The following is a 15,649-nucleotide window of genomic DNA, read 5'->3' as shown; positions in this document are numbered from 1 at the left end:
ACGATAAAGAAGGCTGATCGCCGAAGAATGGATGCTTTTGAATTCTGGTGCTGGAGGAGACTCTGGAGAGTCCCATGGACTGCAAGAAGATCAAACCTCTCCATCCTTAAGGAAATCAGCCCTGAGTGCTCACTGGAAGAACAGATCATGAAGCTGAGGCTCCAATACTTTGGCCACCTCAGGAGAAGAGAAGACTCCCTGGAAAAGACCCTGATGCTGGGAAATATGGAGGGCTCAAGGAGAAGGGGATGACAGAGGACGAGATGGTGGGACAATGTTCTCGAAGCTACGAACATGAGTTTGACCCAACTGCGGGAGGCAGTGGAAGACAGGAGTGCCTGGCGTGCTCTGGTCCAGGGGGTCACGAAGAGTTGGACACGACTAAATGACTGAACAACAACAAAATGCTAATATGCCACCCTTCATCCATTGATCTCACGGCAGTTTAAAAGACAAAATTACAGCATAAAAGACACAAAATGCATAACAAAAACAAGAACAAAAACAAAGCAAAAAAACCCCCAATTCCACATCATATTTTAAAAGGGCAAACGAAGCTGATTGACTATGCCGAAATGGCAAAGCTGACTGGAAAACCAAGAGGAGGACAAAAACTTTACAAAAGAATGGGGAAAATTTATAAGCTATTTAAGAGACCACTGTAAGCAGATGGAAACGCTGGCAGGATTTTGATTTCGCTTGTAGTGCAACAAATTGCCATGGAAAATACGGATTGATATAATAGAGTATGGAAGAAGGTGCAGTTTTAAATGTTTAAAATGGGACTCCAGGGAGCGGGGTGGGGCGTGGGGAGTCCTGAGATTCGAAGGAATCTCTGTACAGTGGTACCTCGGGTTACATACGCTTCAGGTTACAGCCTCCGCTAACCCAGAAATATTGCCTCAGGTTAAGAACTTTGCTTCAGGATGAGAACATAAATCGTGCTCCGGCGGCACGGCAGCAGCAGGAGGCCCCATTAGCTCAAGTGGTGCTTCAGGTTAAGAACAGTTTCAGGTTAAGAACGGACCTCCGGAACGAATTAAGTACTGAACCCGAGGAACCACTGTATATGGGTATGTATTTGAATTTTTTAAAATATCAACTTTGTAAAAATGATTTCAAACAAAAATAAAAAAGGGCATCGGACGTCAACCAGCCCAAGGCCTGGAACGTTTTAAATTTGTTGTTAGCCGTCCTGAGCCTGGTTTTGAAGGGCGGGGTATAAATAAAAATTTATTATTATTATTATTATTTTCGCCTAAAGGTGTATAATGAAGGCGCCAGTCAAAGCTCCTTGGGGACAGCATCCCATAAACAGGAGAGGGACAAAGAAGCTTTTTCATCCAGACCACTTCATTCCTTTCAGGAGCCGCAAAACCAAATGTGGGTCAAACGATGGATGAGAATGGTACCCATCGAACGGTCAGCAGAAAAGTCAAAGGGGCTTCCAGGTAGCAGTTTAACGGTCAACCCCTCTTCCCGGGGAACTCTGGGAATTGTAGTTCAGTGAGGGAGATAAGGCTCTCTCCCAGAAACACCCAGCACCTTCAACAAGAGATCTTGGCTTTTCAGGGGCAGGAGGAGTGGGACCATAAACCGTTTCCGGGACAGAAATTCTGCATCACATAAACAGAGCAGGAAGGGCCTAAATTCACCAATCCAAGCCCCCTAGCCGTCCACCAATACTTTGCAGATTAAGCAAAAAAAACCCCCAAAAAACCAGCTCACATTTTTCTGCAAAGAAAAAATGGGATGCACAGCTGGAAGAGGTGCTTGCAGAATATATAGCCAAACAATAAGATAAGATAAGGCAATACAGTGGTTCCCTTGGTTCTCAAACTCTGAAAACCCGGAAGTAAGTGTTCTGGTTTTCGAATGTTTTTCGGAAGCCAAACATCCGACGCAGCTGTTGGTCACGGGCAGCTGCACCAATCAGAAGCCGCGCCTTGGTTTTCGAACGTTTCGGAAGTCAAACGGACTTCTGGAATGGATAAAGTTTGGCACTTTTGTTTTTGCTATTTATTTTGCGTTTTTGTTTTTGAGGCTTTTTCAATTAATTTGTTTTTGTGGCTGTGTGGAACCAGTTCCGCTACCGACGGATTGATTGTGTGACTGCAGAAATGGATAAAAGCCCCCCATCCAAACAATGACTATCATCTGTTCAGGTAAGGAAAAATAATAATTTTAACTTTTATCATCTACAATACTGTCTTATTTATTTTATAGTACAGTTCATTGTTTATTGCTTTCATTTTATGGATCCATGGTCTCGTTAGAGAGTAAAATCCATGTGAAACTGCTGCTTTAGGGGTTGTTTTTAAAAGACTGGAACGGATTAATCAATTTTGCATTACTTTCTATGGGAAGGCGCGCTTTGGTTTTGGAACGCTCTGGTTTTGGAACAGACTTGCGGAACGGATTAAGTTTGAGTCCCAAGGTACTACTGTATAATATGTACTCCCCACCTTCTCTCTCTTTCTCTCAGACACACACACACACACAAACACACATCTCCTACTCAGAAGGAGCAGTAAACTACACCATAGATGGATCCCCTCCAGCAACTGTCGCAACAGGCAGTTGTGTGTGTGGCAACACTACAGCAGTGTGGAAACCAGGAAGTGTGCTAATCACAGGCCGAGGGAACACACAAATGGTACTGGGAACAGAAAAGAAGAGTGCTTGAGACGAGGCCTCGAGACAAGCGATTTCCACCAAGGGCACTTGGGTGTGTTTTTTCACACGCCTGCAAGCATTGCTTGCCATGCAGATAAGTCATGCCTTAAGCAGACCCAATGAGCGAAGGCAGGAACCGCAATCGTGCTTGCCAAAGACAGGGTTGCCACATTTCAAAAAGTGAAAATCCGAGCGCAAAAAGCCTTTTTTGTCTTTCCCCTGCCCAAAGCTGTCGAGTTTTTATTGCAAAATCTCCAACAAAATCCAAGTTTTTAAGGAATTTTTTTTTATATGGGCTGCCATACACCTGGGTTTCCCCGGACATTAAAACCGATTTTTGAAAATTCTGCCCAGACGCCATTTTTGACGGACGAATCCCGTTCATGTCCGGGAAATTACGGACATATTGCAGCCCCGGTCAAAGAGGGTGGTGCTAGCAGGCCAAGCTGGGAATGGCCCTCCTGTTGGGCAAATGGGATACTTCCCCAAGCACTAGCTGAAACAATGGCATCAAGAGCTGCTTGCTATTACTGTATTTTTCGCTCTATAGGACGCACTTTTTGCCCTGCAAAAATTAAGGAGAAATGTGCGTGCATCCTATAGAGCGAATGCAGGCTGCGCGGCTAAGCCCAAAGCCAGAACAGCGAGAAGGAGCGCCGCGTAGCGCTCCGTCTCCCTGTTCTAGCTTGGGGATGGCTGCGTAAAGCCTCCGCAGCACAGCGGGGTGAAGGCACCCCACTGCTCTGTGGAGGCTTCAAAGGCTGCGCTCCGGAGGCTTCAGGCAGCTATCCGCAAGCCTTCAGAGTGCAGCAGGAGTTCCCGCTGCACCCCGAAGGCTTGTGGATAGCCGTCTGAAGCAAAAAGCCCCCAGAGCGCAGCGCAAACGTCCGCTGCGCTCCGGGGGCTTCAGGCAGCTATCCGCAAGCCTTTGGAGCGCAGCAGGAGTTCCCGCTGCGCTCCGAAGGCTTGCGGATAGCTGCCTGAAGCCTGGAGAGCGAGAGGGGTCGGTGCACACTGATCCCTCTTGCTCTCCAGGCTTCGCTTCGATGGAGAGGTGCTGCACAGTTTTCCCTCTCTGCACAGCGCCCCTTCAGCGAAGCGGGAGGAGAAATGGAAGGGGCTCTGTTTCTCCTGCCGCTTCGCTGAAGGGGCGCTGAGCAGAGAGGGGGAGAATTTTTTTCCCCTGTTCTCCCCCTCCTAAGGTCCGGTGCGTCCTATGGTCCGGTGCGTCCTATAGAGCAAAAAATACGGTATATTACGAGAAAAGTATGCCTAGTTTCATTGCCTAATTTCCATTCAGCCCCCATCTTCCATCTCACCCTCAAGGGTCGGAAGCGAGTCCTATCCACCAAGTAGCTGAATGCCCACCCACATTGCTGGACCAGCAAAGCACAAGATGCCTTCTGCTTACCTCCTCGGTTCCATCGAATGCAGGGTGATGATCTTCTCAAAATTTGCGACGAACGCTTCCAGCCACTGCTGCAGGTACGCCAAGTCCTTCTGGAAGAAGAAAGGAAGAAGAAGAAGTAATTGGAAAGTGCAATCCCCTTCTATCACAGAGCCAAAATATCCCAGGATGCAAGCCCTCGCTGGGCCAATGTCAAAGCTCGTTCAGTTAGGAGGACATTTTCGTAGCTCAAGATCCGAAGCTATAGGGCAGGGTAGACAACCTACAGCATCTTAAAAAGCAGAGACATCACCTTGCCAACAAAGGCCCGTATAGTTCAAGCTATGGTTTTCCCAGTAGTGATGTATGGAAGTGAGAGCTGGACCATAAAGAAGGCTGATGACAGAAGAATGGATGCTTTTGAATTCTGGTGCTGGAGGAGACTCTTGAGAGTCCCATGGACTGCAAGAAGATCAAACCTCTCCATTCTGAAGAAATCAGCCCTGAGTGCTCACTGGAAGGACAGATCCTGAAGCTGAGGCTCCAAGACTTTGGCCACCTCATGAGAAGAGAAGACTCCCTGGAAAAGACCCTGATATTTGGAAAGATGGAGGGCACAAGGAGAAGGGGACGACAGAGGACGAGATGGTGGGACAATATTCTCGAAGCTACTAACATGAGTTTGACCAAACTGAGGGAGGCAGTGGAAGACAGGAGTGCCTGGCGTGCTCTGGTCCAGGGGATCACGATGAATGGGACACGACTAAACGACTAAACAACAACAAAACAAAGTGGAAGTATGAGGGAAGCAGGAAAAAACGGAAAATTGTTAAGAGAGATATTTCATAAAGGATGTATATATTGAAAAACCAATAAAAGCTATTTAAAACAAAGAACAAAACAAAATGACTTATTCATTTAAAATTGCTCCCCACCCAGTCGCTCATCACTACAATGAGCCAAATCTGATTAGTTGCACTGATCAGCACACAGACGAGTTTACTAATGTCTCGGAACATCAGTCAAATATTATAGAATGACATCACTCAGTTTACTACGTGATCTCTGACTCAGTGGGATCTCACCCGTACGGTTAAATTCAGGAAGAAGGAGGCGGCGGCAGAGGCAGCACAGAGGGCAAACAATTGCACCAAACTATATATAAGGAGAATTTTAATTGTTGCATTTTCGCACCACCCTTCCTCCCAAAGGGAGCCAGGGCAGCGTAAACACAATCCAGAGTAACAAAATAAAACATTTACACAGCCGTATATTTTTTTTAAACTGCAATAAAGCAATGGTACGTCCCGGGAAGCAAGAGATAAAAGGAATAATTGCACAATTCTTTTTAGAAAGGGTCCGCTAAATTGCAAGTTTTGACTGGGAAATTGAAGCTTCTGAACACAGTCATACCTCGGGTTGTAAACATGATCCGTGCGCATAGCTGTCAACCATCCCCTTTTATGGCGGGAAACTCCCTTATTCCAGCGCCGTTTCCCACTGCTATCCCGGATTGTTAGATATCCCGTAGACCGTCCCCGGGACAGGTGAGGCTGCTGATCCCTTATTTTTAAATCTGAAAGTTGACAGCTATGTCCGTGCAGGAGGCACATTTGCAATCCACAGCATTTGCAGCCTGAAGCGCCGCGTTTGCGCATGCACGTGACATGCTTCTGCGCATCTGCGTGACGTCAGTTTGTGTTTTTGCGCATGCGCGAGCGCGAGCGCTAAAACCTTTAAGTACAGTGGTACCTCTGGTTGCGAACGAGATCCGTTCCGGAACGCAACCCGCGCATGCGCGTGACGTTATTTTTGCGGGTCTGTGCATGCGCGAGCAGCGAAACCCGGAAGTAATCCTTTCCGGTACCTCCAGGTTGCCGCGAGACGCAGCCTGAAAAGATGTAACCCACAGTATTCGCAATCTGAGGTATGACTGTAACCTGTTCCAGTACTTCTGTGTTCGGCACAGTCCACAACCCGAAAACGCACAACCCGAAGTGTTCGTAACCCAAGGTATGACTGTAGTCAGCGTCAGTGTTTTTTTTTCTAGAAAAAGAGGTGCCAGAACTCACCTGAGAGGGGCCAGAACTGAGTTTTGGCGAGTTCCGCCTGACCAGTATAGTGACAACACTTGACTCCCATCACCCCTTCCCATCATCCATTCATAGGAAGACCTGCAGAAGTCCTGAACTGATGCTTGGAGTTGATGATGTGGACAAGGATGTCAAAACCAAGAGGACAGAAGTACCACTGGCTGAGAAAAATGCCCAGCCCAACAACAGATAAACCAACTCTGTGCCTGACTTCGCTTTTTTCCTCTTCCCTCCCTGTCACCTTTTCCTTTTGTGCTGCGTCTTTCAGCACCCTGCAGGAGGTGGCTGGCTCATTTTAACCGATTCTCTGTAAGTTGCTCTCGGAGCCTTTTTGGCTGAACAGCAGAGTACAAGTGCTTCAAACCAACAAAACCCGTGTTGTAGGGCTGGCCGATATATTGATATATCGCCCCAAGCTGGTATGAAGTCCATATAGTGATGTCGGTTTCAGCATTTTTGACCTTACTGTATAAAGTGGTACCTGGGTTCTCAAACTTAATCCGTTCCAAAAGTCCGTTCCAAAACCAAAGCGTTCCAAAACCAAGGTGCGCTTTCCCATAGAAAGTAATGCAAAAAGGATTATTCCGTTCCAGACTTTGAAAAACAACCCCTAAAACAGCAATTTGACATGGATTTTACTATCTAACGAGGCCACTGATCCATAAAATGAAAGCAATAAACAATGTACTGCAGTCACACAATCAATCAATCAGTAGCTGAACTGGGTTCCATACAGTCACAGTCACAAAAACAAAACAAAAAAGAGCCGGAAAAACAAAAATGCAAAATAAATAGCAAAGTTATTTTCTCGACGTAACACTCAAAACGGAAGCGTGGCACTCAAAACGGAGCACGTTTGGCTTCCAAAAAAAGTTCGCAAATTGGAACACTTACTTCCGGTTTTGCAGTGTTTGGGTTCCAAGTTGTTTGAGTACCAAGGCGTTTGAGAACCAAGATACCACATACAGTGGTACCTCTGGTTAAGAACTTTATTCGTTCCAGAGGTCTGTTCTTAACCTGAAACTGTTCTTAACCTGAGGTACCACTTAAGCTAATGGGGCCTCCTGCCGCCGCCGCTGAATCATGATTTCTGTTCTCATCCTGAAGCAAAGTTCTTAACCTGAAGCACTATTTCTGGGTTAGCGGAGTCTGTAACCTGAAGCATATGGAACCTGAAGCGTATTTAACCTGAGGTACCACTGTATTTCTGTGCCTTTTTCAGTGGCCAGGACCCGTCGTCCTCCACAAACACCACACCTCAGAGCCATAGGCACATTTGGCCCTCAGGAATTGAACTTACAGCTCTTCCCAATCTGCTGGGTGCCTCTTGGAAACCCGAGACTGAGCAAAAGCTTTCTGCCACCCGATTATGAAGTACAGTCGTACCTCGGAAGCCGAACGGAATCTGTTCCGGAAGCCCGTCCGACTTCCAAAACGTTCGGAAGCCAAAGCGCGGCTTCAGTTATTTGGAAGCCCTGAGGCAAAATTCTTAACCTGAGGTACTATTTCTGGGTTAGCGGAGTCTGTAACCTGAAGCGTATGTAACCTGAAGCGTCTGTAACCCGAGGTACCACTGTATTGCAAATCATGATGTGTGTGTGCGTGCGTCTGTGCGCTCTGCAAAAATCACAATGTGGGGAAAACCGTGAAGCCAGCCAAAGCTTCTCTCAATTCCCTGCTGGTTCAGAGCTCTTCTGCCTTTTGCCGGAAGCAGCAAAACACAAGAATAGTCGCCGGCAAAAATCACGATGTGGGGAAAACCATGAAGTCAGTCAGTGCCTCGACATAAAGGTAAAGGGGACCCCTGACCATTAGGTCCAGTTGTGGCCGACTCTGGGGTTGCGGCGCTCATCTCGCTTTACTGGCCGAGGGAGCCGGCGTACAGCTTCGGGTCATGTGGCCAGCATGACTAAGCCACTTCTGGCAAACCAGAGCAGCACACGGAAACGCCGTTTACCTTCCCACCGGAGTGGTACCTATTTATCTACTTGCACTTCGAAGTGCTTTTGAACTGCTCGGTTGGCAGGAGCAGGGACCGAGCAACGGGAGCTCACCCCGTCGCAGGGATTCGAACCGCTGACCTTCTGATCGGCAAGTCCTAGGCTCTGTGGTTTAACCCACAGCGCCACCCGCGTCCTCTACATAGTTCCACTCTTATTTCAGACACTGTGGTGTATTGGTATATTGCAACGTTTAGTCGGTGCCGTATTATGATGCTGAAAACCAGGTATCGCCCAGCCCTACTCTGTTGATTGGGGTTTGCATTCTCTCTAGGGACACCTGTTATTCATAGCATGGGGTGCTATTGGACCTGCTTTGCACCTAGACACTGATGTGACCCAGCCAATAAGTGCATTTTATCAGCTCAGGGCTGGTTTGCAAGCTGCACCCTTTCCTGCCGACGAATAACCTAGCCGCTGTGAGTCACAACCTAATCGCATCCAGATTAGACGACAGCAACACGTTCTACGTGGGGTTGCTTTTCAAAGGTGTCCGGAAACTTCGATTGCCATGAATTGCCTCTGTGCTCCACCCAAGCCAACGTTCTTCCGCAAGAATCCCAACAGTGTCAAAGTGGTTCACCGGAAATTTTTTGGGTTCCTCCGGTGAAGAACCACAGCCTACATTCTGCCTGCTCTTGTGTGCGATGATATATTTATTCTCAGGAACAGAAGATTAACTAAGGCCATGAAGACAGGGGCAGGGACCTGAATGACGAAGGGGCTGGACCAAATTCTGGATGAAATTTTACAATGCTTGGAGGTTTTTAGCTCATGGGGAAAAGACAGGTACAGTGGTACCTTGATTCTCAAACTTAATCTGTTCCAGAAGTCCGTTCCAAAACCAAAGCGTTCCAAAACCAAGGCACGCTTTCCAAAAGAAAGTAATGCAAAACGGATCAATCCGTTCCAGACTTTTAAAAACAACCCCTAAAACTGCAATTTGACATGGATTGTACTATCTAATGAGACCACCGACCCATAAAATGAAAGCAATAAACAATGTACTACAGTCACACAATCAATCCACCAGTAGCTGAACTGGGCTCCACAGAGTCACGAAAACAAAACAAAAAGAGCCATAAAAAGAAAAACGCAAAATAAATAGCAAAAATAGAAAGACCTCAGCGTAACACTCAAATTGGAAGCGTGGCACTCAAAATGGAGCATGTTTGGCTTCCGAAAAATGCTCGCAAACCGGAACACTTACTTCTGGGTTTGCAGTGTTTGGGTTCAAAGTTGTTTGAGTACCAAGGCGTTTGAGAACCAAGGTACCACTGTGCAGTAAAGAGGACCATAAGCTTATAAAATTATGCACAGAGTGGAAAAAGTCTGAGGGTCATCTAATGAAGCAGAGGGACAAAAGGAAAGACCTACTCGCACAGCACATTCGATCACATTCTGGCAAATTCTGGTTGCGCAATTAAAGTTGATTGCGCAAGAAACCCACTTCCCCAGAATATCTGAATTTTTTTGTGATATGGAAAGTGATGGGAAAACTATACAAAATGTGGGATAACACTTGCTTTGATGCAACCTTGTCTAGCCTCCCCGCAAACAAATCAGAATGAATAAGCAACATCATCTCATTCCCCTGAGTCATAAAGGTAAAGGTAAAGGGACCCCTGACCATTAGGTCCAGTCGTGGCCGACTCTGGGGTTGCGGCGCTCATCTCGCTTTATTGGCCGAGGGAGCCGGCGTAAAGCTTCCGGGTCATGTGGCCAGCAGGACTAAGCCGCTTCTGGCGAACCAGAGCAGCGCACAGAAACGCCGTTTACCTTCCCGCTGGAGCGGTACCTATTTATCTACTTGCACTGTGACATGCTTTTGAACTGCTAGGTTGGCAGGAGCAGGGACCGAGCAACGGGAGCTCACCCCATCGCAGGGATTCGAACCGCCGACCTTCTGATCAGCAAGTCCTAGGTTCTATGGTTTAACCCACAGCGCCACCCGCGTCCCCCCTAAGTCATAGTCCCATTCTATTCTGCCTTGGTCAGACCACACCTGGAATACTGTGTCCAGTTCTGGGCGCCACAATTTAAGAAGGATGTTGGCAAGCTGGAAGGTGTGCAGAGGAGGGAGATGAAGATGATCAAGGGTCTGGAAACCATGTTTTATGACAGGCTTCCTCAACCTCAGCCCTCCAGATGTTTTGAGACTACAATTCCCATCATCCTTGACCACTGGTCCTGCTAGCTAGGGATCATGGGAGTTGTAAGCCAAAGGTTGAGGAAGCCTGCCTTATGAGGAACGGTTGAAGCCTGGAAAAGAGGAGACTGAGAGGAGATATGATACCCATCTTCCAATATCTGAAGATGGAGATATTGAAGATATGAAGATTGCTCTATATGAAGATTGTTCTATCCTGCTCCGGAGATCAGGATTTGAACCCATGGCTTCAACAGCAGCAGCAAGAATAGGTCATGCTAAGAACTGGAAAGCAAAAAACTGTCCCAACGAAAGAACAATGGTTGTATAAATTGACAGAGTTTGCAGAATGAGCGAATATGACAGCCAAAATAAGGAACTGGGATGAGAGGCAAACAAAGAGCGAATGGGAATATTTTGGAGAATACTTAAAAAGAGAGGATATTAAAACCAATCTGCAAGTAGGGATAATCTCTTGAGCAACAATTAACAAAACGAAGGAACTGAGGGAAAGGAAACAGGGTAGAGAAATTAACGGATATTCAGCAAACTAAGGTCGCCTAGAAAGTCAAGGAGTGAGAGGCAGGGAAGTCGGTATAGAAACAATGTACGACGAAAGATGTACGATGTGGAAAATGTAAAGTGGAAAACGCATTTTAAAAAATTACAGTGAGAGAGAAAGATACAATCCATCGTTTTATTGTTTATAGCCAATGGCCTTTGCAACGAACAGCAGAGGGCAAGAGAAACCACACAACAGAACCTATAAAAGTTTACAGGATAATAAATTTACAGGATAAAGTTTTAAAATTAGAAAGCATTAGCATAGCCAGAACGGAGTTTCTCAGCTGCCCGAGCAAATTTGACTACCGGGTCCGTAATTTGTGGATCTTTATCAGCCAAGACTTCATGGGGGGATTGACCAGAAGAACCACTTAAGAACAGGCGATAAAGAATTTTCTCTGGGCACTGCATATATGGGAGAGAGAAAGATGGAAAGATGCGAAAAATCAAATGGGCACAGCCAAGGAAAGCAACGTATAAGTCCATTTTAGTGTCCTGTTCAGAAGCCTACGCACACAGGTCTTGGGAACACTTGGGTTTCAGTCTGAGCCCACCCAGTTTCCAAAACGTATGCAATGTGGGTGCTTTAGGACGCGGGCACATTTGCCCCCAATTCAGGGCACAGAACGGCCTTCAGGTCTGCGGCTGGACCGAGTGACCTTCAGGCTAGTTTCCAGACCGGCCGTTTGCTGAAAACAAGAGCTAACATTCCGCGGTAATCTTTGTCAGCAAACACGGCGAGATGGGGCCATAACACACCGCCAGGCCCCTTCTCTATTTACAGCAAAAATCCAGACCAGAGATAAGGACGAAAATAAAGCCTGGAGATTATTGCCTTTGCCTAGTTCCCCTTTTCTCCATCGCCCCCACAAAGACCCCCCCCCCACCAACCTGCTGCTTGGATAACATGAACATGGACGCTCTGGTTTGGAGAGCCTCCGGCCACTCGCCGGCTTTTTAAAGGGGTCTGCTTTAAATTATGAACTTCTTTGGTTTTCAAAATATCCGTAAGATGCATTTACATACAAAAATAATAAGAAGACTAGGAGATTCCAGCTAGACAGCAGGAAGAACTTTCTGATGGCAAGAGCTGTTCAACAGCAGAGGTGCTGGCAAGCAGGTTCCGTGGCGCAATGGATAGCACATTGGACTTCAAGGCTAATGACTGGGCGAAGTCATTCAAAGCTTGTGGGTTCGAGTCCCACCAGAGTCAGGTTTTGTTGGGCTAATAATAATAATAATAATAATAATAATAATAATAATAATAATAATTTATTATGTATACGGCGCCCATCTGGATGGGTTTCCCCAGCCACTCTGGGCGGCTCCCAACAGAATACTAAAAACACGATAAAACATCGAACATTAAAAACTTCTCTAAACGGGGAATCTGCCTTCAGACATCTTCTAAAAGTCAGACAGTTGTTTGTTTCCTTGACATGTGAGGGGAGGGCGTTCCACAGGGCGGATGCCACCACTGAGAAGGCCCTCTGCCTGGTTCCCTGCCATCTCGCTTCTTGCAGTAAGGGAACCGCCAGAAGGCCCTTGGCGCTGGACCTCAGTGTCCAGGCAGAACGATGGGGATGGAGACGCTCCTTCATGGATACAGGACCGAGGCCGTTTAGGGCTTTAGAGATCAGCACCAACACTTTGAATTGTGCTCGGAAACATACTGGGAGCCAATGTAGGTTTTTCAGGACCAGTGTTATATGGTCCTGGCAGCCACTCCCAGTCACCAGTCTAGCTGCCGCATTCTGGATTAATTGCAGTTTCCGAGTCACCTTCAAAGGTAGCCCCACGCAGAGTGCATTGCAGTAGTCCAAGCGGGAGATAACTAGAGCATGCACCACTCTGGTGAGACAGTCCGCGGGCAGGGAGGGTCTCATCCTGCGTACCAGGTGGAGCTGGTAAACAGCTGCCCTGGACATAGAGTTAACCTGCGCCTCCATGGACAACTTTAAAAGAAGCAAAAATAAACAAATAACAGCGGAGGTGGTGGTCTCTCCTTCCTTGGAGGTTTTTAAGCAGAGGCTGGATGGCCACCTGTCGTGGATGCTTTCGCTGAGATTTCTGCATTGCGGGGTCAGACTAGATGACCCTTGGAGATCCCTTCCAATGCTAAGATTCTATGATTGCTGCAATACCGTCAATAGCACAAATAATCATGACAGCACAGTGCAAAGAACATCAGGAGGGGCCCTAATTCAGCAGCCCAAGTTGTTTTGTTGCTGTTAAGACAGTTGGAAGTTGGAAACCTTTGCCTGATCTATTGCAGATCACTCGGAGATCTGTCAGTAGATCCCACTCTGCCAACCCCCGATCTCTACCTGATTCCTGTCTGCCGGGCTGGCACAACTCTGCGAAAGGGCACAGAATTTTGCAAGTGACTATCGGGGGGGGGAATGGAAAATATTTTTACAGAGCATTAGGTATCTGGGAGTCCTTTGTATCATCGGATTTTTCACCTTGGCTGCTGCTGTCAAATTGTTGTTGTTGTTTAGTCGTGTCCAACTCTTCGTGACCCCCTGGACCAGAGCACGTCAGGCACTCCTGTCTTCCACTGCCTCCCACAGTTTGATCAAACTCATGCTGGGAGTTTCGAGAACACTGTCCCACCATCTCGTCCTCTGTCGTCCCCTTCTCCTTGTGCCCTCCATCTTTCCCAACATCAGGGCCTTTTCCAGGGAGTCTTCTCTTCTCATGAGGTGGCCAAAGTCTTGGAGCCTCAGCTTCAGGATCTGTCCTTCCAGTGAGCACTCAGGGCTGATTTCCTTCAGAATGGATATGTTTGATCTTCTTGCAGTCCATGGGACTCTCAAGAGTCTCCTCCAGCACCATAATTCAAAAGCATCAATTCTTTGGCGATCAGCCTTCTTTATGGTCCAGCTCTCACTTCCATACATCACTACTGGGAAACCCATAGCTTTAACTATACGGACCTTTGTTGGCAAGGTGATGTCTCTGCCTGGACCCAAACAAGGGACTCGCTGGTTTACAGCTACACGCCACTAACTTGGCCAAGTCACACACTGATGGGAGCCGCAGTCTATCTGGAGGCCAGACCAGGATGGCAAAGGCAGAAACAGAGGGCGCAAAACAGCAGCACCCTTGCCACATCCAGCGAACTGTTTCGCAAGCCACGGCCAGTTGCTAGGTTCAAGCACCACTGTGCAACTCGAGCAAGAGGTGCAGGACGGACATCTTGACTGAGAAACACATCCTCTTCTTCCTCCTCTTCCTCCTCGCAGCTCTGAGGCTGCCGAAAGGCTCTCGGAAGAGTTTGGGGGCGAGAAATGAAGTCATCGCGAAACCACTTCCTGGCAACCACGTTCCCTTGAAAGCCAGCGGGAGGAATCGCCTTCCAAGTTAAAAGGCGCCTGTAGAGGTCCGGGCCGTCGCCATGCCCCTTTTAGAGTGCGAAAAATTAAAGACCCCCTCAAAACCCAATACAGTGGACGCTCAGGTTGCGAACGTGATCCGTGCGGGATGCACGTTCGCAACCCGCAGCGTTCGCAACCCGCAGCGTTCGCAACCTGCAGCGGCACACGCATGGGTTGTGATTCAGTGCTTCTGCGCATGTGCAAAGCGGGATTTAGCTCTTCTGTGCATGTGCGACCCCTGAAACCTGGAAGTAACCCGTTCCAGTACTTCTGGCATAGCTGTCAACTTTTCCCTTTTCTTGCGAGGAATCCTATTCGGAATAAAGGAATTTCCCTTAAAAAAAGGGAAACGTTGACAGCTATGACTTGCGGGTTTCAGCGGGTCCATAACCCGAAAAAACGCAACCTGAAGCGTCTGTAACCCAAGGTATGACTGTGTTGCAGTGAAGGCAAAGGGAGAGGGTATCCCCTTTGCATGAAGATGCTCTGTCTGGAGTTCATTTCCCAACATCCCCAAGGAGGGAATGGGAAGCTCCCTGACCAGCTGCTGCCAGTCAGTGTAGACAAAACTGAACTGGGTGGACGAGTGGTCCGTTATAAGGCAGCTTCCGGTGTTCCTAAGCTGAAACCCAGCGCTATCCACAAAGACCTCCTTTGGATGGCAGCCTCCTCTTGCTGGGTGCAGGAATAGCTTGGTCGGCAGAGCACGATACTCTTAATCTCAGGGTCGCGGGTTCGAGTTCTGCGTTGGACAAAAGATTCCCGCATCATACGGGGTTGGACTAGATGACCCTTGGCTCCCTCTTCCAAGTCTATGGTTCTATCAGATCTTGAAGGCAAGCCCCGATTGCTAACTGCACTCCTGAGATCCAGAGGGAAGGTTGACTACAAGGGCAGAAGCTCAATAGCGGCCCCTGCAGGTGGAGGAGGAACGAAGGAAGAACAAGCACCACCATCTGCCCAGATGAGAACAAGCTCCTGTGCCCACCATTCATGGCTGGCTGCTGCGCCACACTAGTATATAAAGGGTTTGCCACAATCAAGTCGTTTCCCGATACTTCTCTCCCAGCCTTGGCACCCACAAAAGCTCCCAGAGGGCAGAAGAGGCGGGCGGCTGGTTCAAAAATCTGCATCTACTTCCCCATCAATTTCTACATTCTCAATTTACCGCTTCTTTCTCTGCCTTGAGTCTGGGCTCCCAAGTCTCCCGGTTCCCAAATGTATTTTTCGCTCCATAGGGCGCACTGGACCATAGGGCGCACCTAGTTTTTAGGGGGGGGGGGTAAAGAAAAATTTTTGGATCCCGCTCGCTGTCTTGGCTTCATTTTTAGCCGCGGGGCTGGGGAAGCCCAAGCGGATAGCTTGCGGATAGCTGCCTGAAGGCTTGCGGATAGCTGCCT

At 47.9% G+C, this 15,649-nt stretch overlaps 1 protein-coding gene across 2 annotated transcripts in view; it reads right to left on the bottom strand.

The window, feature by feature from the left end:
- Positions 1-15,649, bottom strand: part of NBEAL2 (neurobeachin like 2) — a 217,977-nt gene that overhangs the window by 131,170 nt on the left and 71,158 nt on the right. For both annotated transcript variants that reach the window (XM_083579046.1, XM_083579047.1), the window contains exon 2: positions 4,088-4,176. In XM_083579046.1, coding sequence (XP_083435172.1) covers positions 4,088-4,176 — 89 coding nt within the window. The remainder of the gene's footprint in view (positions 1-4,087; positions 4,177-15,649) is intronic.

The sequence above is a fragment of the Podarcis filfolensis genome (genome assembly GCF_964270895.1).
Source record: "Podarcis filfolensis genome assembly, chromosome: 12".
In the NCBI taxonomy this organism is placed as follows: domain Eukaryota; kingdom Metazoa; phylum Chordata; class Lepidosauria; order Squamata; family Lacertidae; genus Podarcis; species Podarcis filfolensis.
Note: the sequence above shows the minus strand (reverse complement) of the source record. Positions and strands in the feature narration are given on the sequence as shown.